At 39.4% G+C, this 27,902-nt stretch overlaps 1 protein-coding gene across 2 annotated transcripts; it reads left to right on the top strand.

The window, feature by feature from the left end:
- The first annotated feature begins 1,235 nt into the window (after positions 1–1,235).
- col21a1 (collagen, type XXI, alpha 1) lies at positions 1,236–27,134 on the top strand. 2 transcript variants are annotated; one of them, XM_076891731.1, is made up of 29 exons: positions 1,236–1,293; positions 6,722–6,849; positions 6,977–7,531; positions 7,705–7,870; positions 7,962–8,190; positions 9,268–9,438; positions 10,700–10,777; positions 11,898–11,972; positions 13,121–13,183; positions 13,605–13,658; positions 13,742–13,795; positions 13,886–13,939; positions 17,695–17,748; positions 17,834–17,887; positions 17,963–18,016; positions 18,389–18,442; positions 20,166–20,210; positions 20,304–20,357; positions 20,429–20,482; positions 21,496–21,549; positions 22,103–22,174; positions 22,515–22,550; positions 23,174–23,218; positions 24,218–24,250; positions 24,341–24,487; positions 24,593–24,647; positions 24,729–24,920; positions 24,999–25,076; positions 25,213–27,134. In XM_076891731.1, the coding sequence occupies exons 2-29, from the start codon at positions 6,753–6,755 to the stop codon at positions 25,398–25,400; spliced, it is 2,865 nt and encodes a 954-aa protein (XP_076747846.1). In that variant the 5' UTR covers positions 1,236–1,293; positions 6,722–6,752; the 3' UTR covers positions 25,401–27,134. The 2 variants fall into 2 exon arrangements, with proteins under 2 accessions (XP_076747846.1, XP_076747845.1); XM_076891730.1 differs by lacking the exon at positions 1,236–1,293 and adding an exon at positions 2,491–2,641.
- The last annotated feature ends 768 nt before the right edge of the window (positions 27,135–27,902 follow it).

Raw genomic sequence — 27,902 nt, 5'->3', positions numbered from 1 at the left:
AACAAACACACAGACAACAGTTTTGTGTATTAAAGTAAGAAATTGCAAATACAGTACAGTAACATGTGATGTGTCTGAGATGGCACAGTACAGTACAGTGTATTACTGTTTGCATACCTGTTTTCCCTACGGAATGTTTGAATGATTGAACTGACAGTAGTTCTTCCAATATTGGGTTGCACCCTTCGACCAGCCTCCTCCATGGTGAGGCCGTGATTGACAACATGGTCCACAATTGTAGCCCTTATTTCATTAGGAATCCACCTATATCTGCCTCTTCTCCCTCTTCCCCTTCCCCTTCCTCCCCGCATCCTCACCCCTCTTCCACGGTGCTGACCTTCCATTTTGTGTCACAGAAGTGTAGAAATGGTACACACTAGCTCCTGCGCAGTTTATATATGCTTGCCAATTGGGGATTCACAGGATTCATCCATAATTGACAGTGAACAAGTTGTTTGTCATTGGTTACAACTAAACTTTCACACGCCTCCTCATCCTCATGAGTGACAGCTGTAATTCACCCGAGATCAATTGTTCAATTTCGGAGACATTTCCAGGAACAATGATACAGAAAGGTATAGGATTTGCTTGACAGATGGCCAATATTTGGCATGTGATAACTAGTTCAACAATTTTGTGTGTGATGACTCAAGCAATGGATGTATGACTATTAGTTTTATTGGGAACGACTATTCAGCATCCATAGGTATGATTACTTTTGACTGACATGACATAAGCAAATGGAAATGTCAGAAAGCAGCAGGGAAATGTATGGAAGCAACTGATTCATGTCCAAAATCATTTGCAGTTTGTTCAGAGAGAGGAGAAATTGCTACTATGATGTGCACAAATGACTGAGTGTTGTGGAGGTTGTACTGCAGTTATGAGAATTTCAATTCTGATCTGAGAAACGCACCAAAGCGACTGAGAAAAACTGTAATCAAATACGACTTATTTATTATTTCATGCTTTCCGTAAAACAGCTTATCTTAAGTGTCCTGTGCCATTTAATTGAATAAGCTCAGATCAGATATTTCCAGATATGACCACTGACTAGATTTCTTCTAGCATAAATACACATTCTCCTCTGTGGTTTCTTTGATGATCATCTCCTTTTGGTTACAAACTAAAGAGACAGGAGATTACTCAGCATTGGAAAGTTTGGTCTCACCAGAAGGCTGGCCACTCCCAGGTTCCCAGCACCAAGTTAGTATATGCCTGTGTGATCCACCAGAGTGTGCTGAGGCTCAGGGTCACTAAGGGCGTCATCAAGGAACCACTGCTGCTCTTAGCGTAAGATGACATTTCTATTTTTAGACATTTTATCACTGTGCTGTCTACCAATTTGGTTTACCCTATAGAGAGGGGGATAATGTATAGAGTAGTATAAGAAGAATTGTGCAGTTTCCTTTTTAATTCTTGATGTAATTACAAATGAAGAATAATCAGAAATAGAAGTGTGGAACGCTGGCCTTTTTAAAAATCAAATCTAGTTTTATTTAGCATTACAAATCCTCATTATTACTGGTAATTAACATGATAGGAATCTTACTTTAACTGCTTAAGTACATCTACTTGTATTAAATAACTTCAATAAATTTCACATAATGAAATTAAATGTTAGTATTCCAGTTGTTTTAATGCAAATGAGACATTTTTGAGTTTTTCTTGCATTGTTTTGGCTATATCTACAGTTGCAAAGGTTAATTTTATGCTGCACTATAAATCTGTTGTGATGCACTATTCTGTATTTTGCTCTCTGAGTTCCAGCCTTGCACAGATTTACTACTGTATGCATTTGTCTTCAAGGCAAAGTTTAAAAACTGTGTTGTTCTGTACAGTGTGTCAGGCTTTTTGGAGCCTTCACAGAGCCTCTAGCTGCTGTTGTTAGTTGATGCAGAGCAGGCTGCCCCTGAGTACAAACATGATAAAACATGTTAGTGTGGATCAAAATGAAATCTGCCTGCTCTGCAGATAGCAGATTAAGTTGTGCATTTCTAATGACTTCCAGCTGTCTGTGCAGAGAAAAGCACTGCAGTAGCTTTTCACACCTTGTTCATTGCCGACTTGTATAACATGATCTGCTGCCCCATTGAGTGGTGAATTGGAGTGAGTAAGGGGGAATTCAAACAGGGGTAGTGCAAAGTATTGCTGAGCACTCTTGATCCTGGTGAGGGTACCATGGAAGAATACAATATGTGTGACTCAGTGCAGCAAAAATTGTATGCTGCTTGTCCTGCAGAAAACTCCATGTTCTCTGGTTATGCCTTAAGCAACAATCCAAACCCTCAACACTTGGAAAGAAGTTCTGCTCATTACTATTATTTTCCCTTTGGACTGTTGGAGATGGGTTGTCTGGTTCACTATTTCATGCTCTCCTTATCTGCTTCTCTTTCCACCCATGGTAATTGAGGGTGGCTGCGGGCCAGTAAAAGTCCGGAGTGAGGGGGGCCGGTTTGAGAGGAAGAAGGACAGAAACAGAGGAGAGCTTCTAGAAAGGGCAGGCTTTCATTCAGCAGTGAAACATGTGCACTTCTCGCGAAATCCACTTTCTGTGAATCTGGGGCTGTGAACAGTATTGATCACTGGCTCTCAATGAGAGGATTAATGGGAATTCAGACAAGTGCTTGGACGCTTACTGGTAACTTTTGACTTCCTTTCTGTTTTTACTGACTTAAAGATGCTGTTGTGCTGTATAGGTTTTTTGTGTGCATAGCAAAACAACTGTTTGCTAATTTCAAAGTGTTTGTTCATGATCACTGACATTCACATGTTGACATGATTTTCAGTCTGCTGTGTGCTATAACGTGGTAACATTGCTCAGATTTGACTGCTTAGTTTGGTGTACTAGACTTGTTGCAGTTGCATATTGAAGACATTAAATAAGTTATCAGTCCCTTGTTTATGAAACTATCCTAAAAGAATGAATGGGATTCATCTCAGGATTTTTTTTCCTGGCAATTTCTCCTCTCATAAAATGTTTTTTTCTGTCATATTTCTCAAATCTTTGCAAACATTCTGGATAATGCATCACTGCACTGCATGTATTGTACTCATGCACTTTTTTTTAAACATATGTAAGAATTGCATGCATGTCAAGCACAGTCATCTTCATAAATAAGGAATGAACTCATTTAAAATGGAGATGTTTGCTGAAAAGCTATAGGACCTCTATGAGCTAACGTTTTACAACGCATTATTTAACTGTTTGGATTAGTTGAACAGATTTCCACGCAGAACAACTGATAGGGTTTGGCTTTCCCTTGTTGCTTGAAGAATTTGGCAGCAATAAATCCCCTCGATCTTGGCAAGTGCTGCACATGCTGAACAGCAGTTGTTGTTTCTGGAATGGAACAACTTCCTTTAGCCAAATTTGCAGCAGATAATTTTAACTTCAGCAATTCACGTGGAGTTAAAGTCTGCAGTTGCATTGCGCACACTACAGAAACAAGACAAATAGAAAAATGTGTTAATTTTCTCCCGTTGCGAGCTTAGTAATAAAAAGTGCTATCATGGCCACATTTCAAGTAAGGTGTAATTATTAAGCTTAAAATATGAGGTCTGATACTCTCATTAGTATCTGTGATGACTCAGTGTGTGTCGCCCACCCTGAACAAGTGAAATGTTATCTGGGGAAATGTGAGATATCATTTGTTCAGCAGCTTTCTGAACAGCATTTCCAGCTGGAGCTAAAGTGCTACTAAACTAAGCTTCACAAAAATTCTATTAAAGTGGAATAAAATGCAACAAACAACAGATTCAGCACAGAATGAGTGTCTTGTGGTAGCTATTTTAGACCTTTTAACTTAGTTTTATTTAATCCTCTGCATACCAGCTTCACTGTTGAGACCACCAAAAACAAAAGCTGGAGGTTAATAGCGTCTGTGCTGCCTCCAATAACACAAGAGATCAGTGCGCCAGTGGGATGATTACCTGCAACACGAGTGCACCTGTTAACTCTGCTACATTATGCATGAAGGATGATGGCACGGCACGTGCAACGTTGTTTTTTTTTATCCCTCGATGAAGGATGACTCCCTTCATCATGACTACATGTGTCTGGTCACCGTCCACAGCTGGAATTTGACTGTCTGATGGCGCAAATCATTTCCATGTGGCTCGAGCAGAGGTGTAGAAATACTCGGTTTGAGGAAAGTCAGTTGAGGGGAAAGTCATCCTGGCTGGACGCTGCCAGTGAGGGGGTTTTCCAGCAACCTCCTCCAGCTCTCTAGCGGGGGAAAAAAATTCTGAGGAAAACGGCTTGCACAACGACGGCAGCTTAACGCCTCCTTCAGCTGGTGTCACTTCCACGCTGACTTTACACAGTGGAAAAACTTAGTTATGTTAAAGAGTGTGACCGCTCTTTGCCCGCACAGGAATAAAAATACTCGTGAGGCCAGGGGTCATATCCTGCTCCGTGTGTTCGTTGACCTTCACATGTCACAATTAAAAGCTTCAAAAAGGTATATGGTCAGTTTTTTCCCATCAAATTCCTTCCACAAGGCCTGAGTCTTTTACTGCATGCGGCATATCTGGTCCTCATTTGTAACCGCTTCCTTTCAGCATGTCAGCAGTTTCTTTCTTTCACGTGTTGGGAACCACTTTAACGGATGATTTAATACAAGAGCCAGAGAAGCAACACACAGTTGTATGTTGCACTCTCTAGTTCATTATGCTAAATATAAAAACAAAACTTTCATCGTTTTACGGTGTTGTTCATATGTCTATTAGAACAAACATAATGATCACTGCACTGCAATATAATGCAACCGCATTAGTGCTTACTTGTAAAATATACTAAAAAAATACAGACACGTATTTTTTTTAGTATTAAGTACTGTTAAAAGACAAACTCTGCTTTGTGCACTTGCCTTGAAACTGCTTTATTTCAGTATCATTCAATGACATTGTTGTGCAGGTGGATAAGTAGAGGCTGGGAAGTGAGATCACAATGGAGTTTGTCAATTAGTTAATAAATTGTCAGCACAAGTGAGGCTAATGTAGCAGAGCCAGAAAAGTGATGAATAAGCCGAAGAGAGTTTAAAATAATATGGAAGAAAAACAAAAGTGATTAATCATAAGTGCAAAACACTTTAGCAGGCATCTCCCCAAACTTTCATTCTCTATGTTCATTTCTGCCAAAACTTTAAACATTTTGCCAGAGTGTACAATAACCTTACTCTTAAGAATGACCCACCTGACAACATAACTGCTGTACGTCTTTAGCAGCATGTGGCAGACACCGGTTAACATTTCTCCATGTGCTGATGGGAAAGAAGGAAGAGGAGGAGGGAAAGTGTGGGAGTGAAGCTTTTCTGGGCAGGCGTCTTGTATTTGGGCCAAGGGTGGGCAGAGATTGGCAAATGGCAGCAGATTTGAGGAAACAGCTGATAATCCCACAGGAAACACTGAGCACTGGTTTTCAGAGCAGTTGTGGTCAGAGGTCCAATAAATTGTTTACTTGTGAAGCTGACAGAGCCATGTGAGGATGTGGTTGATGAGGCTCGAAGGGAAAATGCTTAGGTGTACTGAGGCGGCGGAGGCTGTGCGGTGAGATCGGAAAAATATTGTGCGCCACATGAAGGAAGGATGCGAGGGAGATGTGAGGAGATTAGTGGTGCTTATTAGTAAATATGGAATTTCTGGAGTCACGCGGGAATTGTGGCAGCATTGGAGCGAGGAAGTGAATGTAAGCAAATACAGTATAACAGGGTTTATACCTGATGGCAGCAGTGCGAGTCAGTCATGTCGTATTCTGGGTGGCTACTGAGTAGTGCTGTCAACAGAGCATGAGACCCCGGAGCTTTTCCTTTTGCGGTTTAGCACTCTAGGAAAAGCGTAGTGTGAAAACTTATCCTGCATTATGTCACAATTACATTACCTTATGTGTGGCTGATGCCAAAACCTTTTGGCTTAGGGTTAGTGTAACTTTAAGATACCAGTAATAGCATTCTACTTTGAATTTAAAGCTGCTCCAACTAATATTTATTTTTAACGTGAAATAAATCAAGTACCCAACTTTAATGTGAAAATGTCACTTTCAAGGATGAATTATTAGCTGACTCTGCAGTATCTCAGCTCTTTGCATCTTTTTAAGGTCATTGTCTTTCTGTTTTTTCCCCCTACAACTTTATTATTTCAGTTCATTAGCAACACAGTGCGATATCTGCCGATCACCCCATCTGTTCTCTGCTTAACTTGGGCCTCAACCTGACAACAAAGTTTACAGTATAGTTTCTGATAATGGACCCAGACAGCTTGACGAGACATTGATCTCTAGTAATATCTGTGGCGGAGACAGTTCTAAAAAAGAAAAAGCACAAGGGGATAAACATTAAATGCATAACTAGAGTATGAATCATTAATTCACGGAATTGCCATGATGTCAAAGCGTAAATGCTGCACAGTTGCTTCTAATTTGCATGTGTACACAAAGCTTGAATCCTTCATCATCATTTTGAAAAACCTATTATGTGGCCAACATCCTTGTCATAACTTAAGGTATTGCACACCCTGTATAATCACCTACATGTGGTTTGGGGGTGAGCCAAAATAAATGTCAGCCAAGCATTTAATAATAACAATAATAACTGGGAAAACAATAGCCTGAGTCATTAACTTTTTTCAAGGCAAGAAATACACAGTGACGATGTCATAAATACATGCATTGTCCATTTGTTTTTCTGTGCTATACAAAGCATATTTTTCCCTTTTCCTGTAGGTGCAAATTTGGAACTAGTTACTGCTCCGTAATGGGTTACAAATCAACATCCATGCATTGTGTGTTAAGATGCCTGTGCTTCATGCTTCTCCATTTCTTTAGTGCGGCTCAAGATGAAGACCTAAGAAGTAAGAATGCTTCTGTCTTCATTTATCACATGTAACGCATTGCATATCTAGTAGCTGTTCAACTAAATATGATTTATTAAAACGGTTTTTTTTGCATTGCTAATTGTGCACTTCTTGTCCACTTCAGGTTGTAGGACTGCACCATGTGATTTGGTCTTTATTCTAGATGGCTCGTGGAGTGTTGAAGATGTCAATTTTGAAATAGTGAAGCGATGGCTAGTCAACATAACGACGAGCTTCAATGTCGGGCAGAGGTTTACCCAGGTTGGAGTCGTCCAGTACAGTGACAGTCCCCATTTAGAAATACCTCTGGGGAAGCACTCCACCAACAGAGACCTCATCAAGGCGATGGAGTCCATTGAATACAGGGGGGGTAACACAAATACCGGGGCAGCTATTGAGTTTGCTACAGACAGACTATTTGGCCTCTCTGAGCGAGCGAGCGTTTCCAGAATTGCTGTTGTCCTCACAGATGGGAAGTCTCAAGATGAGGTTCTGAAAGCTGCTGAGGCAGCGAGGAAAAAAGGAGTAATCCTGTTTGCAATTGGTGTTGGTCCAGAGACAGAAAAGGATGAGCTGAGGGACATTGCAAACAAGCCATTTTCAACTTATGTCTTCTCTGTTGAGGACTACAAAGCTATTTCCAGGATCAGGCAGGTCATAAGACAGAAACTATGTGAAGGTAAGCAGCTGTTGATTGTTGTCTGTGTTTTTCTTCTCCAATATGATGAAGTTAAATGTGTTCAAATGTTACTCTCGTGCTAGTAGTATAGTGTTTTTTCTTAATATAATAAAGAACTCCATTTGTCATCCAGCCTCTTGTTCTGTCCTTTTTATTGCGTTTCTCTGTTACAGAGACTGTTTGTCCCGCCAGAATTCCTATAGATTCCCGTGACGAGAAGGGCTTTGATATCTTGTTACATTTAAATCTGGCAAAAAAAGCAAAGAACACTCAAGGGACGTTCTATGGCTCTAAGGCCTATCAGGTGACGTCTCGTGTCGACTTGAGTGAAGCTACACGGTAATTATGGATGCTTTTCTCTTTTCTTTATCATCTTTATGTATGACAAAGTATGACACGCTGACCATCTTCTATTTATTCTATTTTTCAGGAACCTTTTTCCTGATGGCCTGCCTCCTTCATATGTTTTCGTGGCCACATTGAGGTACAAAGGATCACTTGCAGAAGAGGAGTGGGACCTGTGGAGAGTACAGACACGAGATGGTAAACCTCAGATGGCGGTAACTTTAAACGGTTTTGACCACACCGTCATGTTCACAACAACCAGCAAGGCACCAAATGGGATTCAGACTGTTACTTTTTCACAACAGACAGCAAAGGTAGGTAACACTGTGTAAAGGCTGTATCCTCTGTTGTTTTGTAAGAGCTTTATTAAGTCAAAATAACTGTTGTGGTGTCATCAGTTTAAGTTCTCTTTGCCTTTCAAGACAGCTCCAGCTATTTCAGAGAACATGAGGATGTTTAAGAGGAAGACAGGCTAATTCAAAACAGATTTGCATTATGGGAAAAGAGGTAAAGCCCATTTAGAAGCCATACAAGTGGCTAAAAGTTGGGCTATCTCAGCTTCTAAGGGTTTCATTTGGACCATTCTGGTTCAATCTGTCTCTTGTACCTGTAATAGTTTTCTAGTTTTTACTGATGCTTTTAAGCTGTACTGGGTCATTTATCTTCTCTTCATGTTTTTGTACAACACAACAAAACAAACAGGTTAGAATATACAATAAATGCGATTTCTTTTTCAGACAGAAAGACAAAACATGATCCCCACTGGAGTTAAGTCATAAGTGCAATACATACATGAAATCTTCTTTCTCGCTGAAACACCTGATCAAAATGATGATCTTGGTTCTCACTTTTAGGTCACATCTCAAAACTGCCTGGCAGCACTTTGCTGTTGTTTGTTTATAAAACTGTGCACATCCTTAAAACTGAAGTGGAAAAATGTCCTAAATGAGTATTGTGAGATTGTATGGTAGCTATGACTGCCAAACAATCCTTATTAAAGTGTGTAAGGGTCAAAATCTAATCCTGATGCCAGCTTTGTATAGCTTTGAAGAAGATGAAACTGTTGCAAAGCAATGTACACAAAGTTTTATTTTAAGTTTACCTATTATGCTCTTCTTTATAGTTTGCCATATACTCACTCACTTGTTGTTCAAACCTTCTGTTTGTGAGGGGCAGCCAATGAGAAAAAGACTGTTTTCAGACAGTGAGGGGCTGTTTAAAGGCCCAAACTGTGAATCATGCAGAGCTAATCTTCTAGAGTCCAAGAAAAAGAAAAAACAACACAGATCTGGCAGTGAGCATAATAGGTTCCCTTTTCATGTGTTTATCATCACACTAGGTTGTTTTAATGTGTTTTGGCTATTCTTGTTTTTTTTCTATGATAAATGAAGCTGTTTGATGAGAAATGGCACCAGCTACGTCTGCTGGTCACCGAAGAGGATGTCACTCTTTATGTTGATGACTTGGAAATTGAAACCTTATCACTGGAGCCCCCTGTTGGCATTTTCATCAATGGAAAAACCCAAGTAGGAAAATATGTCAGAAAGGAAACAACAGTGCCAGTAAGTCTATGAGCATTTGTTTAATGAGTAGCTAAGCAAACTCAGTGCCGATATATGTTTTTAACTAGATCACATAATACCATGCAGTTTACTGCTACCTCCTAGGAGACATGTTTAACTCCGTGGGTGATAAATCCTTGGCAAAAATGAACCCTTTTGTTCACATGGTCTTATGAATCGTTGTTTTATTTGTCTCAGTTGGCACCATTTGCACTAAAAATGTTGTATTAGTAGTGCTGTGTTGTAATTTGCTCCATAGATAGATATATGGAGGTCAGTTCTCAGTGAGCCAACAATAATCACACTGAAAAGAAGAATAGATGTGCTCTGCACTCTAGATGTTTTCATTCTTATTTTCAGTTTGATGGAACACAAACAGTTACATAAAGGAGCCCGAGGCCCATATGCATGATATAGATGTGCAGGTTTCTCATGTCACCGTTGTGCCGCAGTGTTAGTTAATGCAATAAGATTCACCAGAACTAAAACAAGACACGTGAAGAACTGGGAAGCATGAGAAAATCCTTTGTTTTGAAAGAATACCAACTTTTATTCATTCAACATTCCTGGGAATATATTCACATGAACCACAATATTAAACACAGTGAATGTTTTTCTATGTGCTTATCCATTGTCATAAGGACCATGAATTTCTGAGCTATTTAACAATGTCAGTCATGGTATTATTTCTGAATAAACACACCTGTAATTGAAAAAACATTTTTGTTATTGAGTCTTTATAAACACAGAAAGATAAAACCGGCCAATTTACACTAACATTATAAGTAAAAATAGTCATCCAACTAGAAATTATATTATTATATTCAAACCTATTTAGGTTTAAAGTCAGTGCCATTATCAAAGCTATGTGTTGATCTGGGTTTTTTTTTTTTTTAATGTAAATTATTATTATTATGCTCTCATGGTAACTGAAGTGACGCAGTCCCTGGGACCTCCTGGAGACGTTTCACTACCAGCACAACAAACCAAATAACCAAATAATGGAAGAATAGCGTAACAACACTGCAGAGCATTTGTGCACACTGAGGGAGGTCTGGCAACATGTAGCAGCTCAGCAGCCAATCAGGGCACTTATTTTTCTTCAGCAGTTATACAATAGCTGTTACAATTCATTAGTGGCAAAGCACCGATAAAACTAAAATAAGTATCACGTAATTGGCCACATATTACAATCTGTTTGTCCCCAATATCGGAAGTTTTGTTTCTAACAACAACCTCTTCCTTTAATTTTTTTTCCCAGTTTGAAATTCAGAAACTTCGCATTTACTGTGACCCTGAGCAGAACAACCGGGAGACTGCTTGTGAAATACCTGGAGTTGTAAGTATATGAGTCTGCTTGGCCCAACACCTGTTTTTCCATCCAAAAGATAACGTACTTTCACCTACTTTTCACCTCTCCTAATTACATCTGCTTCTGCTCTGCAATGCGCCCCGTGATGGCGCAGCCAAAGATTTCATCCTCAGTTAACTCCACACCTCAGACTGTACAGTGATGCTTTCTTTCCTGTTATTTCATCAGTAGTCCGTTGCAGCGTTACAAGCGAAGGTGTAAGCTCAGCATATTAATTTTAAGACACATCTGTTCATGCGGAGAATAATTTGCTGGAGGAGGACCCGTGGCTCAGCTTCAGAGATGCTGCACTATATTTTTTATTGCCTGCTGGCTCTAACTGTGTTTGCAAAGCAGTGGCCCGTTGTTGGCTTGGGATTTGCTACAACCGCAAAAGCCAGTGCCAAATAACTGTTTTTCATGTGAAGCTGTTGGATAAAAATATCAAAAGAGACAAGATGAGAAGCCTAAAATTACAAATGCTTTCCAAGTATCGCTACTTCTCTCCTCTCTCTGTGTGTGCTTTTCAGTGGTTTGTTTGGAATCTCCAGGATTGGTCATCAATTTTCTTTTGAATGGAGGCTCTCCGACACCTACATATCTAGTGTACATATGCAAGTAGGCTAGAGCTAAACATAGTGAAGCTGTTTATATCATGTTATCAACTCTATTTTACTATTTTTAGAATTCTTAAAAAATTTAATTAAAAATGACAAGAACAATTCATATGTAAGGATGCTATTTATTCATTTGCTCGACCACAGGGGATTGTAGGGTTTTTCACTTACGATGTAGAGCGCCTTGAAGTATTTGTTTGTAATTTGGTGCTATAGAAATAAAACTGAATTGAACTGAATTTTTAAAGCCTGTACTTGTCGTTCACCTTCTGATTTTTGAGAATGTGTTGTTTTTCTCTGTTTTGCATCCTTTGAATATATATCCCTCTCTCATGGTTTGCAGCTTTAAAGTGGTTTCAAGAAATCGTGATGCATATTTTCAGTTTTAATGAGAAAGACCAAATAACCCAAAGACTAAACCTTAATATCAGAGCTTTGCAGATTATGTTTAGTGTGTGGCTGTGATTTCTTGTTATGCTTGGTTATTACAGTGCTCTGATCGCGTTGAACCGACTCCAGAACCTTGTGTTTGTCCTCCTGGACCTCCCGGACAACCAGGAATGAAGGTCAGTTTTTTTTTCTGTCTCTTTCCTCACAGTCTTTGCCTTTTGTCGTTTTGCTTTGCACACAGTATCTAACCATGAGATCGCTCAGACACCCTATTGCCCTGTTCATATTAAAAAAGAGCTGAATCTAGTCACAAGATCTTTCTTTGCCTGTGTGCCAACACTGCAGACACATTGACTTTGTTCCTGCTTTGGCATACATTGTTGCCTTGTCCAGCCCCTCAGTGTCCAGACTGCTCATTAAATATTTGCTTTAAGCTGTAGCGGACTGAAGAGATTAATTATCACAAAAGCAACTTTATCTTTAACAGTATGAATTTATGTGTAAACTCAGGAATGACAAACTGTATTAGGGCAGAACTCAAACTTTCCCTCTCTTATAGCTCAGCCTTAGTGAACTGTGTGCAGACATCCTGTAAATGACGAGCACACGTTGCACTTCACCAACAGATCAGATCCTACTAGCTTGTGAAAACAGATTGTGTCAGAAACGGTGCTGAGTGGGAAGTTTTAGCACTTTAAGCTCTTAAGCACACAGTTACCTGCTGAAAACTAACAGTATTATAATTTATGGATGCACCAAGTGGTCTTTTTTTCTCCAGTGAGGCTTGCTATGGTGTGTTTGTGTGTGTAAGTTTGTCTTGTAAGGACATGTACGGAGTATTGTACTTTTGTTTTTTCTTAAACCAAACCAGACTGCTGTCAAAGATAAATACTGGGTGCAATGGAAAATTACCAAAGTGGGAAATAAAACCTACATGTTTGCCATTATTGATCACAGGGTATCAAAAAGCCCCGGTCATAAAAGCCATTATACAAGGACCTCAGAGAGATATAAGCTTGGCAAAAGACTCTCTTTGTTAATGTTTGTGTTTATAAGGTCACCGGTATGCTTTTATTACATTTACTAATAGATCCAAAATGCTGGGAACATTGCTGGCGTGCAGATGTTCTTTAAGACCCCACATGGTGCATCTTACATTAGATAAACAAGCTTGCTAAGCATTCTTTATAGATAAATTAAATCAACACTGTGAGAAAGTTTACTGTTACCGGAGGTGTGTTAAATGGATTACTTTACTGCTTTGAGACTGCATGATACAGTTTTAATCACACATGGTTGAATAACGTCATTCCACTTTCTTTAGGGAGAGCAAGGAAGCATTGGTATTCCTGGTCAGCCTGGTCCTCCTGGTGCTGATGGTAAGCCTGTGAGTACTACATAGTTCAATATACAAACATAATCACCAACAGCAGCATCCACAGCAGCTTTTGAGAAAGCCAGTTGAGTATCTGTGTCCAGTAGATCATAACGGTTTTCTTCTTATTCATTATATGTGGTCAGGACTGCTTCAGAATGTTAAAACACACTGGTAAATGTGCTTACTTTCTTAATTTTCCAGTGGTTAAATAAGAAACATCTTTGCTTATAGCAGCACTGGCAACATGGTGGTGATTTTGTGTGATGAAAACTATCCAAAAGTAAACCACATGTTCTACAGCATGATCAAAAACTCAGAAAAAGCATCTGCCCGCAGCCTAGAATCACCCAGAGAGCATGCACACAGTGGAGGGGATTCAGATGTTTAAACAAACGTGTGCATCTCTTGTCTTTTTTTTTTTCATTTCAAGGGTATCCCTGGGCTTAGAGGAATTCCAGGTTTCCCAGGTTCGCCGGGAATTAAGGTAAATCAATAACCAGTGGATGAAAAGTCAGTGATAAGATAGTGTTGAAAATTTAAAGCTGCTTTCATTTTCCTTGTTTTAAGGGGTCACGTGGACCAGATGGGTACAAAGGAGAGCAAGGGAGGCCCGGTGTTTCGGTAGGAAGGTCAAATAACACTTTGTGGTGTCACGCATGATTTTGTGGCGACTGATAGACATTTTTTTTAAACACAAGTTTATTCTTTCAGGGTGAGAGGGGTATTCCTGGGTTACCGGGGCCACCTGGACAACCAGGCGAGAAGGTGCTGATGTTATTTATTATTTTCAGCTGTTGCCTCATTTCTATTCATTAATATAGTATCTAGATCCAGTTCCTTATATTTCTGTAGAAATCAGCTCAAGCATGGAAACTCTGCTATAGCTGGAAGGGAAAAAAAGAACAAGAAACGATAGTTAAAAGTAGAAAAACACATTGAATTTTCAAGCTAAATCTTTTTTTTTATGAGATCAAATGTAGGATTGAGAGGAAATCCCTGCTAGACACATCAACTTTGAACATTGTTGCATCAATCACTCCAGAAGCCATATGTTTTGAAGATAAAGCAGATCCATTGGGAGAGTAAAAAGTACAGCATCTATAGTGTGGAACAAGAGAGCAGAGAGAGCAGGAGGGTCATCGGAGACCTTTTAAATGTGTTCATATTTCCTGACTTTTGTACCGCCATTTCCTAGGAACGTTAAAAAAGAGAACCGGGGGTGCATCTTCTTTCCTCTTGGTGTCTTGTTCAGCCCGAGTTGCATCTTCTCCTTGCTTTTTAGTCTATAACTACAATATTTAAGGTAGAGGTCCTAGGACTGGATTACAAGAAGTGCGGTTAATATTTAGTTGTAGATAGACCACGTGATCTGAGAAACCAAATTAACAAAACTGATCACGCCTTGACAGAGGACTATATGTGTCACATGGATCTCAGTTAGGAATAAACCTCATAATTCTGGAAAAAATACAAGTGACTAGCAACCTGCCCAGGGTTTACTCTGCCTCTCATCCCATGACCGCTGGGAAAAGCACTTTCTGACCTATGACCCTTATTTGGACAAGTGATTTTCAGAAATGGATGGATGGAATCTCTAAGCCTTAGATGACAACAAAACCAAGTTATGGAATCAAGACTTACCCACAATAAGTGGTGCATCAGCTAAAAAACAGCTTCCACTGTTTAGTCACACAAATAGAAAATTATGCATGTTGTTATATGATAGGATACATCATATGTACGCTGAAATGTGCCAGCCACCACAACAGGTCCAAATGAAAAAATTGAGAAAATTTAAATTTTATCCAGCAACAAGAAAGTCTGAAAATCTTCCTTGGAAGGACATTTTTTCGTAGAAATGACCATTAAAAATGAATTAAAAGCAAGCGAAGCCTAAGTGATCCAGCATTTTTTGCTTATTCGATAACCGAAACAGCAACAACAGACACAGCAGAGTCCCTTTTATGTTCATCTGAACAGCATTTTGTGTTTAGCATTGCTTTAAAGTTCACTAAGTTAATGCAGCTGCTGCAAACTGCATCATTTCTGTCATATCATCAGTCATCAGTGGGACCACAGGGGCCCCCTGCTATTTGGCTGAAGGGGAGAACAATTCAAGCACTTAGTATTGGTCTAAAAACTTCTCTCAGCTGACTGCTGACACTTTTCTGCACCTGGAGTAAATCCTCCTGTGCCATCTGTCCCGGACACATGTGTCCAGGATGTATCACATTAGGTTTTTACAAGCTGCTGGACGGTCTTCTCGATAAGCAGACACTACACTATTAAGGACCAGGTGAATTTATTTATTTATTTATTTTATCCCATTTCCAGCGCTCTTTTGAAATCCCATAATTGGACCTCTACTTGTGTTACATTCTTCTGGCAGACAGTGACTTACAAGAAGTGAATTTTAACCTAAGTGGAGCAAAAGCTAAATATCGTCCAAATGTGGGAGTACCTCTTTTATAAACAGATCTCTAAAAGATTTTTGTGTTACGTAATTGGTTTGGTTTGGTTTGTTAGGTTGCTTGCAGGACTCTTAAAGATATGCATGAAGATTTTACCAGAAATAGGGTCTGCCCAGATTATAAGTAATAAGGGGTTTGGAGTCAATCTAAATATGAGTCTAGATCCAGGAACTTTTGGAAGAATTCTTTACCATTACGAGAAATGCAGAGAGACATTGTCTCAGTATCACAAACTAGTCCAGATCCAGATATCTTTCTGGATCCAGGGATTTAATTCATGGATGGTGTGGAGGGAATTTTTCAACCTTGGCAGAGGCATGCAGTCTTGGATTGCTCTTGTTGAGTAAGAGGTAGCAGAGGTAGTCTGTTTTTTAGTCTCCGTCAGAAGATGGACAGAGGCTTTTCTGCCCGGACTTCACTGAAGGACATTCCACACACATTGTGAGGCCAAAACAGTGAAAAGAGCATTATTGGACTACATGCATGAAATCCTCCTAGCTGTGGGAGAAAGAATAATTATATCATAAATTATAACTATTTGGCAATCAGCTTTAAATAGTCTAAATGAAACTATCAAACCAAATTTCCCTTCATGTCTGGGTCAAAAGGCGTTTCCTCTCGGCTATTGTTCTGTTTCCAATGCAGAACAATAGCCGAAAAACCTTTCCTAGCAAGGACCTACGAAAGCTTTTCTTTAGGTTCCTCCCTTTGCAGAATAAACTGTTTTCTTTGGATACAAACATGTTTCAATCTGCCTTTTCAAACTATTCCCATATAGTAAGACCACCAAGGGTGCAATCTTTTTTTCCTGGCATAGGATGTAGAGAACAGAAACATGAGATGTCTGCCAAATTAAGCCAGGAGAACAGAATTCAAGGTTATGTTTGTGTATTTGCAGTCTGTGGTAGTTGTTCATGGCCGCAGTCATTCATCACCCTTCAATGAACAATTTGTTGCTAATTATGTGGGCATCCAGCCTGTGATATTGATCTCTGTAGTTTATTAACACTGTAACTACAATGGTGGCATTCATTTCAGCAGAAATCAATGAAAACCGCACCCCTGCTTCGAAAGTAAACACACCTGTTAGCATGAGCCCCATAGCAAAAGCTTTCTGCAAGTCACTGGTCAGTCAGCTTATAGTGCAGTCTCCAAGAATGTCCTTCTTTTAAGCTCTGTGTTGTCATATAGGTTGGCACATCTTAGCATTTACAAGTAAAACAAAACCCTATTTATCAAAACTCACTGCAGCGTGAAGACCAACAACAAGCTTTCATAAATGCTTCTTTAATCCCTCTGCCATAGCTCATTTGATATCCATTGCAAACAAGATTACAGTATTATAGCCAGGGAGATTTCTGATGTGTTTTTTGAGACAGTTGAGTATGAGAATGCTACTGGGTCATGTTTATTAAGTGAACAACAAATGGGGCTGAGACAGAAAGAGAGAAACGTCTACACTTTTCCAACGGTGTTTTTTGCATTCAGCATATTTTTGCAAACAGAATCTCAATAAAAATGTCGCCCACCAAAGTCACTGAGTCAGCCAGTAACAAATGTCATCTTGGTATTGCACTATACAGTAATTTGTTCCTTCTTGAGGCCATTAGCATAGTTTTGAATGCAGAAAAACAAGTGATGCAATTCCCCGTTTGTTCCAAAATCAGGCTTTTTTCCTTCTGAGTATGTTATAATCCAGTGACGCATTGTTCCCTTAACTTGGCAACGCATAACAGAAACTTTACTAATGTCTAGTTTTGGGTCAACAAGTGCAAATTTAAAAATATCCAATGATGCAATACAACATGCCACTCCCTGAAGTTTCAGTCTAAATATTTAAGTTCACTGTTTATCTAGGCAACAGAAAAGACCACTGCTGCTGCATATTTGTGACAGAGCAGACTTTACTATGAAGTTCTCTGTCTACATTATGGGCCTCAGATTAACAAAAAGTTGTTTGCTTTTCCATCAATGTATATCACAAACAACTCTGATACTCTGGAGCAGATGTTGATACACGACTGTCTGAAGGTGAAAATCTTTCCTTAGGGTGCACAAGGGACCCCGGGAGCAGCAGGGTTACCAGGAAAAACTGGACATGTGGTACGTGTCCACACAATCCTGAAAGTAGTTCAGAGGTTTAAACATGAAATATGCATGCTTTAACTGGCTGATTGTCTACTGTCAGGGAGAAAAAGGAAGTATAGGACCTCTTGGGCCACAAGGTCCTCTGGGAGAACCTGTATGTATAAAAAACTGAGAATCGACTCACAGCCCATCATAATTGTGTATATAATGAAATTTTCTGTGATTTCAGGGTCTACCTGGGAGAGATGGAAAGGGTGGATTTCCAGGAAGACCTGGTCAAAAGGTCTGTTTGCTCTGACAGTGTAGTATGTTACAAAGCTCATTCAGGGATTAGGGGAATAATAGTGACACGAGGTTGGATGAGTGCACACACTCCTAAAAGACTTAGTTGTTCCCCTATGTTGTGCTGTTGACTTTTGGCAACCATGGAAATCGAATCATGCATAACCAAGTGTCCCTCTTGTCCTTTTCCAATTCCCAGCTTTTGTAAACATCGAGCATGAAGTTCACATTTTAAATAGATGTCGACTGACTGACTCAAATTGACTAAAATGTCGGGCACTGTGATTGAGCTGGCATGTGGGTATTGGAATTGAGGGCTTCTAACTATAAATTTTGATGAAATTAAATGTCAGTTTTTTTCAAATGTATTAAGGGAGAAGCTGGAGCCAGTGGTATTCCTGGTACTGACGGAAGGGAAGGCCATCCTGTAAGTCATAAACACACACATAGACAGTGCTGATCAAAGGTTTGGTATTTTCCAGGTTGTTTAAGCTGCTGCTATTGTCTTGCAACTTTAATTGGAGTCCTAGACATTGAAGACTTGCATGAATATCATATTGTTTTTTAGATTTTAACTTTTAAGCAAAGCATTTTGAACCAGAAGTGCAGAACACATAATGTTTTACAAATGTTCTAGCATGAAATAATAGTAGAAACATACAAAGAGAAGAGTAAAGTAGGCCACTGCAAGAGCCGATTTCACGGATCATGCAGGTTTGCATGTATAATGTTTTTTGGTGTATGAAGACTGCAGTGTTAACACAGTGTCAGTACGAAGACTACCCCTGACAGGCAGTAAATTAGGGGTATTTCCCCTGTAGTTCATCCCAGGATAACCCTGTTATGTAACAAACAGACTCATGCAGTGAAAGTAACTCATCGGGGGAATGCTGTGACGCTCTGGCAAATCTGTTTTAGGAAGAAAGTCTTTCAACTGGGCAGCCACCCCACTGATCATGATTATAAGCCTCGTCCAAACGTTTGCGATGGGTCTGCAAAAGATGACTCAGTTGCTCCACAAGGCTGTAAGCCATTTTCCCCCATCAGAACAATAGCGCTAGCAACGTATCCAAGGAGGCAGGATTAGAACTGCGCTTCCTCAAGTTAAAACAAGATGCAGTTCTCCTTTGTAGGTCCCAACAAGGGGATTTCTTCATGTGTTGGAGAGGACTGTGTGTTCACGGCAACACTATATACTCTCTCACTGCCTTCCTATCCCATCTGTCCTCTATGCACACTGAAACTTCAGTGTAAGGCAGCATCTGAAAGCATTTATTTAAGAAAAGCCCATATGATATATGATTTACTCATGAAAGTGGCCACTTTCATGAGTAAATCATATATAAATCATATAAGGCTTACATGATTTACTCATGAAAGTGGCCACTTTCTCATTACTTTCATATATTTTTTTAGTAAGTATACAAAACATACAGGTTTCATTATATAATTTTTCAAGGGATCTTATATGTGTTTTCACTCTTGTATGCTTTTCATACAAGTTTCATACAAGACAGATAAAAACTTTATAAGATTTATATATATTTATATATATGTTTTCCATATGGGAGCTAACTGAAACACTAAAAAGTATAGTAATTGCTGCACGCTGACCTTAAAACTTTCAGTGCATTAAACCATTCACTTAAAAATTATTGCATTTATCTGCAAATACAGTGTATTTAACTGAGGTTCAGCTGAGGCACATAGGGTTTTTCCAGGGATCTATGTGGTTTAGTTTAAAGAACAAACTTAAATTGCAGGAAATAGTTTGATTTGGGGGTGATTACATTTACTAAATTGTTACTCACAAGAATTTAACCTCAAAAAAAGCCTCAAGCTACTTTACTCTGCTTCTCATGTAAACTAACCAACCACATCTGGGAAGCATAACATTTTGGTAGGCATTTCTCCATCCACAAGGACTAGATAATGTTTTTTTATGGAGAGAAAATAACAACAATTGCTACTGACACAATGAAATAATCATTTCACAACAATGGTAAGGCATAAAGTCAAACGATGCCTTTGAAATTTTATTTTAAAAAATGCCATTTCTGTTTCTTACAATGCAAATCTGTAGCACTGATAGTCATATTGTCTTCTTTTCATTATTAAATATACTAACTGGAACACCACGTTGCTCTTAGGGTATGCCTGGATTGCCTGGAAATGCAGGCCTGGATGGACAAAAGGTAAGAGCTCCTAATGTATGTGCAAAGCAAACTCAACAATGGTTTTGCTTTATTAATTATGACTATATTTGACTGATAAGATTCTCATTAAAGGGAGAAGTTGGTGAGCCTGGACCCAGGGGCTTTAAAGGATCGACTGGACCACCTGTAAGTTAATAGCTGTTCTTGTTTATGTTTGATCTGAAGAGTTAGCAACACAGTTTTGCCCTCTTTTGCAGGGTGAAATGGGATTACCTGGTGAACCAGGTTTGCAAGGACCGATCGGACTGAAGGTAATGATTTACACCTGTTAGAACATCATGTTTGAGCTTCTTCAAACAGCTGTGATGAAAAAAAGAATGAACTTAGTAGAAATAATGGCTGACTTTGATCTTACCAACAGACATTTAATACAGGATAAACTATGAGGTTAACGTGAGTTTATCCCCCTCCATAGCCCTCGGGCTGTGAATGCACTAGTTAAAAGTGCGACACAGAGAAATCAATAACTTAAGATTAATCCACATTAATCCATGCTTGCATTAGTGAGCAGCAAGCTCAAGCTTGATTGAAACTGTCTCCAATTACAATGCAGTGCAGCTGCCTCCAAGTACAGCAGATCAGTATGGCATGATGTCATGCATCAGTATATATATTGTCCAGCCGATACTAAATGAATTGCAGCACATGATCACATTAGTTTGGATAATGTTGAATCTTTGATGCTTTCTAAGCTTTGAGGAAAAACAAGAAAAAGTACTTGGCCGGCAGCATTGCATGTTTTGTTTGGTCCCTGTTTTGCTATAATACACTTTAGAACAAGTAACGATCTTCTGGCCTCTCCAGTGGAGCTAAATTAAGCAATGATCAGGATCTAGTGCTTTCGTCAGTGGAATTTTAGTGGAAATGTAAGCAATCTGGGCTTGTCTGGTCTGGACACGCTGTCTCCTAATCATTTTTCATTAGCTGATCTGCTTTTAACAAGCCAATGCGTATTGGTGAATGGCACACAAGTGAAAACGTAGTTTATGGACATGCAGGCACTACTTTGATTTTATGGCTGAACTTCAGACTGCAATTACAGAGGCTTGTTCAGCTGGAAAAGAAAGCACCGACTAGACACAATTAAACTTCAAACTGCACAATCCCAAAACCTCATGAAAGTATGCTCAAACTATGGCATGTATCACTGAAAATGAATTATGATAAGAAAGCAAAAATATCAGCCACATAATAGGATGCGGTTTGGATGCTATCTCATTGTATTCTTTCTGCAATCTAAAATGTGTTTTATCTCTTAATTAAGGGGAATATGGGTGAAAGAGGAAGTCCGGGCATAAAAGGCACACCGGGGCTTGCGGTATGTTACCATTTAAATATGAACCAGATGAGCAAGTTCTTTTGGAAGCTGATAATTAATGCAGTATATAAATCAAAACCACAGTACACACTGATTAGCCACAACATTAACTACAAACCACACTGACAGGTAAAATACATTATTTTCCTTTATTTAAAATGGAATGTTCTAGTGGGAAACATTTGGCATTTAAACTTTGATGCATACTACATACCTAAACGGTGTTACAGACCACAAAGGCAGACAATGCACCCTGCCACACCACAAACACTGATCAGGAACTGCAAAAAGAAAATGACAAACTCCTATAGAAACTCCTCAGCTGCAAAACCCATTGAATACCACCGTATGACCCCACAGAGGCCCCACTCATTAATCCAGAAGCTCTACAACCCTAAGCTAGACCCTACAGGACACCCTGACAGGTCCTATGCCAGTGTTCTGAAGGGTCTGGTTATGATGTTCTGGCCGAACAGCATCTTTCTTAAATAACAGTTATTTCTTTTGTTTGCTTCCATTTTTAACTACTGGGTTTAACTGCATGCTTTTAAAGGGCAGTGCAGGGCAACCAGGAAGTCCAGGTCAACCAGGGCACCCAGGCATGCCAGGAATGAAGGGAAGCAAGGTATTTCCATGATCTGTTTTTGTTGATATCACCAGAATTTTAACATCTAGTCAGAAATTCAAAGTATTCTCTTGATTCCAGGTCAGGGTTAAGTCTGTTTAGATTGTGAAATTTAGGTCCATGGTCTGCAGAAATAGCAGTTATAAAAATGACTGAACACTCATATCAATTAGCCGTAAATCACAATCAGATTTGTAGGTAATATTTGTAATTTGTACAAAAACGCTACAAAAAGTCTGGTGTTAGGTTTTTTTTTTTTTGTGATATGCACAGACTTTAGTGTGTCTAACTTTAAAAGCATGTTATAAAATGAAACTCTGTGCCTTTGTTGTTTTCACAGGGACAGAGGGGGAATCCAGGTGAAAGGGGCGACATGGTAAGATTCAAGACAAAATTATATTGCAGTCAGCACAAGTTAAGCAGATCAAATAATGGTTAGAAAATTGAGAACACAACCTTTGTTTTACATTAGCGCAACATCACCTTTGGGTGTTGGATTAAGATTTGCTTCTGTCCAAAAACAGCAATTACAGTGAAACTGTGGAACCTCAAATCAAAAGTCTATTCCAGGCTTGTGTCTGCTGTCTGGAAGGATGAACCTCTCCTGATGATGGAAGGTTTTTTGGACATAGAATTCATAATAGTTCAGTCTACTAATATACTTACAAATCATTATTATCACATCTTGTATCTGGATTTGGAAGCTTTCACGTCAGCTTTACTTGCTTTTTTGGAACAGGAGGTTTCTCTGATCTGGGATGTAAACAACATATTTTTTTAATTTAAGCAATGCTAATGAGAATGAAATGGCTACACTGAACTACATTAAAACTCAATACTACTATAAATATGTGTCATTCTTCCTGTTTTAAGTGGATTTTTTAATGGACAGCACCATCTACAGTACTTTGCATATACAGCATTGGCTGAAGTCTGAAACCTGATTTCATGTGTTTTTTTTAATATAATCTAATGTTGACCTAATGATTTCCACACCAGGGGATGAAAGGTGAAAAAGGAGAGCAGGGGCGGCCAGGGGGTGTGGTGAGTTAATTTTGAAAGGCTTTGTTGCATCATAACTAAGAACAGGCTCAAGACCCACCTTTTTAATTTAGCTTTTACTTAGCGTTTATTTATTTTATGCTTATTTATTCTATCCTGTTATTCTATTATTAATTTAGGATTTACCTAATATTTGTTTGATTTTATTCTTATTCGTTTTTTAATCTTCTTATTCTATTTATATTTATATTGTATCCTGTTCTTATTTATTTTATCATTTTACCCTATATATATTGTATTGCGTCATATCTCCAGTGTTTCCTCGGAGGGCGCTCTCTGCACCGGGGCTGTTATTGACCGTGGCTGCTGGGTCTCTGGGGTCCTCTCAGACTGGCTGGGGGGCTCCTTTGCCTCCCTCCTGCTGTGTGCCCAGCCTGGAGGCTGCGGTCTGTGACCGGCTCCCGGTGCAGACGGCTCCCTGTTATAGTGTTTCCTCACTTGGCTCATGCGAGCCCAGCCCAATTTTTACTCTTTAAGTGTGCGCGTGTGTGTATGTGTGTGTGGGTGGGGGGATATATGTGTATTGAGAGTGTGGGGAGTGAGTTGGAGGGTGGGGTGGGCTGCTTTTAACTATGTAAAGCACTTTGTGCTACATTTTCTCTGTATGAAAAGTGCTTTATAAATAAAGATTGATTGATTGATTGATTGAACTACACGTGTAAGAAAACAGTTTCTGGTACAAATGCATAGTTTAGCGAGATTTAACTAAATTTGGACAAGAAAATTAGTAGATAATATTTTTTCTTCAATACCTCCAAAAATCAGATTATCTGTTCATATTTTGGAGTTTGATGCCTACTATTCTAGTTTGTTTTTATTTTGTTTTCTTTTGGGGGGGGGGGGGGGGGGGGGCATAGGCCTAAACACACAAATGCTAATAAGTGGTACGTAGTGAGAATGATAATAATAAATGTCAATTACAGTGCTTTTCAGAGTGTTTTATCATCTTTTTAAATTATTTATCATTACTTTGATTGACAGGGATCACCTGGTCCAATGGGTCTGAAAGGAGAGGTATGTCAAGCTCAATAAAGCAATTACCTTACCTCAGTGTAACATGAATAATAACTAGTATTACTAATAATGGGGTGGTATCCTTGCCAGAAAGGGACAGCAGGGGATCTGGGGCAGAGAGGTCAAGAAGGTCAAGTTGGACGACCCGGACAGCCAGGTCCGTCAGGCCAACCAGGCCCCCGAGGGTTGCGGGGAGATATGGGCCCTCCTGGCCCACCTGGACCCGAAGGAAGATATGTACGTGTGCCTTATACTGTACTAACAACTTGTTTGTAATGGTTTTTTGTAATCGTGTTATGTATAACTTAGTGGTTGGTCGTGGTCTATCACTTTATATTGCAGTTAAGTGCAATGTCAGACAATCACATTCGGCAGATATGCAGAGAGCTTCTTCAGGGTATGTATCATTTTAATCTACCTGCTGAACATTTTTATGTATTTTCCCCAAATGAAACTATCTCATTATCAATCCTTCCAGCTGAGCTGCCTCTATTGATACTGAGCAATCAGCAGAGTAGCTGTACCAGGTGTCAAAGTCAGCCTGGATCTCCTGGCCCACCAGGTCCAATGGGGCCCCAGGGACTCAGAGGTCTTCCTGGGCTTAGTGGTTCTAGGGGACTGCCAGGCCACCCTGGTCGGCCGGGGTATCCTGGGATTAATGGTCTCAAAGGTAAAATAAAGGTCAAGTTAGTCGCATATCCTAAAACTTTCTGCACAATCTCTCTAACAAGGACACTTGTGTTTGCAGGAGAACCAGGTTTCAAAGGGGAGAAGGGGAGCCCTGGTCGGGTCATGATTGGAGACCATGGGCCTCCTGGACCTCCAGGTAAAGAACATCACAGATTTATTTTCCATTCATTTGATAAGGTCATGTAAAAGTGCAGAAGCACTTTTAGTGGATATCTGGTATTTAGCTTTCAGCTGTGTTCCATTGTGGTTGCTTGTTATTTATATCTCCACAGGTCCAATGGGTCCGGAGGGACATGGTAAACCAGGTACTCCAGGTAAACCTGGGCCCCCTGGTCAAAATGGCCCAGAGGGTAAAAGTGGTAATCCTGGCATCCCTGGTGAGCCTGGTGTGTGCGATCCATCCATGTGCTATGGAGGCATGATGAGGCGGGATTCTTACAGCAAAGGCCCAAACTATTGACATAAGGCAGCATCACTGCAGGCACCAGTATAAAGCTGATGCAGAACAGATATTCTCAGGAAGATCTCACCATTACAGTTCCTCTCTGACATGGAAACAAAACGTACCTCTTCTGACACCGTTTATGTGACACCTTTTATGCATCCCAGTTTCTTTGATGGTATTTTGTATTATTAGTCATATGGCTTTGAACATTCTTTGAAAATTTAATGGTGTTAAGAGGATTAATGATTGGCTCCAGTGAATACCTCTTATCCAAGCACCTTATATGAGGTATCAAATGTGCCAGCCATGTAACGCACGGTACTCACTGCATTTAAGATTACTACGCATAGACTCATGCACACCATCTATGAACACACTACAGCTAACAGTTTGATGGATATCTGGGTTTGTGTATAGGTAGGAAATGTAAGTGCAGTGCCTGTCGTATTAGGTGCAGCATACCAAACGCCAGCAAACATAAAGGTCTAACCAAGATTTTATTGCATATCAAGAAAGCTTATTATGGTTTTCCAACACAATCTTACCAAATCTTCTGCTTTGCTGACAAAAAACATACACCTGTTTACTGTTTGAGCCTTATATTTAATCTTGATGAAGAGATGAATTTATAATTAGAACTAATGAGAACACCTTTGAGTCTGAGGTGTTTGTCAATCCTGCTGTTGTCTGAAGCTGTTGGCATTTAGTCAGCTCAGAGGAAGGACCCATTTTGAGCCATGCCATCATTTACTTTGAATGAGATTTATGGCATGCACTGCATTAACATCAACTAATTACATGCACACCTACTTCAAAACGTGAGGTGTATGTGCAGATTACACATACAGTCAATTATGTTGAACATTATTTACATGCAACCTTTCGATTCTTGTGAACCACACCTAAATAAACCCACCATTTCCAGTGTGACACCTATCAGTATAAGGCCTATGTGTACATACATGTGCAAATTGTTTGTGAATTCTAAATGAATGGTGATTGTTTGGTCACATCTTAATATGGCGTTACTAAAGCGTTTGACTGCAGTTGGCTGACATATTTGACTCCTAATAATCTTGAAGTTTGTACTGTAAGTCCCTGTGGCTGGTACACTTTCTTATATTGCCCCCTTGTGTTCCTTCACTGCATGTTTCGTTATAAGATTTTACTGCACATAGGGCAGGTGCCACATGTTCCACTAAAAAACAGAACAACAAAAATCAACACTCAAACACACACATGAAAAAACAATGATGATTTGTGAATTGATTCGTGATGAATTATCACAGAAATTAACAAGTTTCTGTGCAAAACTGTGACTTTGATTGCCTCTCGCTGAGTACTCACTCCTGGAAGCTCGAATTCATAAAGCATTCTGACTTTTGTGCGTGAAAACTTTTTACAAAACACATCACCCCGGTTACCCTCCTACTGCAATACTTCTCCATTCATTGCCATGTCTTATTTGTTCTATATTTAGGATGTAAAATATATATATATATAAAAAATGTGCCACCTATGAACACACCAACACTTTAGTTTCACATTTTAATCCATTTATGTTCCCCCAGCTTACCTTTCATTACTGTAGCAGGTTTTTTTTTTTATTTATAAGAGAGGCACATCACATTTCAGCAGTGACCTCTCTTAAACATCTTTTGTAATGTTATTATTTGGTGTGAAGGTATGACTTTTGCCATTTTTATTTTCTTTTTTAAAAACTAGAATTAAAAAAAATCTTTTAAAGGATTTGTGAACTTTGTTTGGCTTTTGCTGTCCTGTCTCTGAACTTTACGCGTTTATTTCTGCTCTCCTATCACATCACTGATCTCATCTTTCACATGGAATCGTGGGTGTGGTTTGCACTTGGGAGTTTCCACTCAAAGTGAAGCATCAAAAGGGGATTAAGTACGGTGATGGGTTTGGAAGAAAAAAGAGGAGAGAGATCATCGCATGGCTCGTCGAATTAGGACACTGCTTTAGGAAACTTGGATGAGCGCAGCTTCAGCTAAAACGCTCTGTGGCTGGCAGGGAAACTTCAGAAATGACTAAATGTTCGGTTTTTACGCTAGATGGCGCTATGTGGCAACATCTTAGTATGCGTATGAATTTTTCTAAGAAGACTTCCTTTCCACCCTGTTTGGACAGTAGCCACTCATCACACGTGAATCCCTCTCTGTTTATATGTTTAATTATCCCAGCATGGCGGCTTTCGCTTGTGTTTATTTAATGTCCCATGAGGGTGAAGCTTTCTGCAATAAACTTAAATACTCATGTTTAATTCTTGCTGTTGAGTGAAATTATGTAATTTTAAATTAAAGCATATAACCACGTGCGGTATGTGGTTTACAGCAGGCCTTTATCTCCTCCCGTCCTGAATTATGGCTTTACTATATTCTCCTTGTTTGTTAGTGTATTTAATATTTCCATACCTGTGAATCCTCCATGCATGATAAAAACATGACCCTCGTTGTTTTGCGGTGGATGCAGCTGAAACCCTCTTTTATGAAGCCTTCA

The sequence above is a fragment of the Maylandia zebra genome, linkage group LG13 (assembly GCF_041146795.1).
Source record: "Maylandia zebra isolate NMK-2024a linkage group LG13, Mzebra_GT3a, whole genome shotgun sequence".
NCBI classification, from domain to species: Eukaryota; Metazoa; Chordata; class Actinopteri; order Cichliformes; family Cichlidae; genus Maylandia; species Maylandia zebra.
Note: the sequence above shows the minus strand (reverse complement) of the source record. Positions and strands in the feature narration are given on the sequence as shown.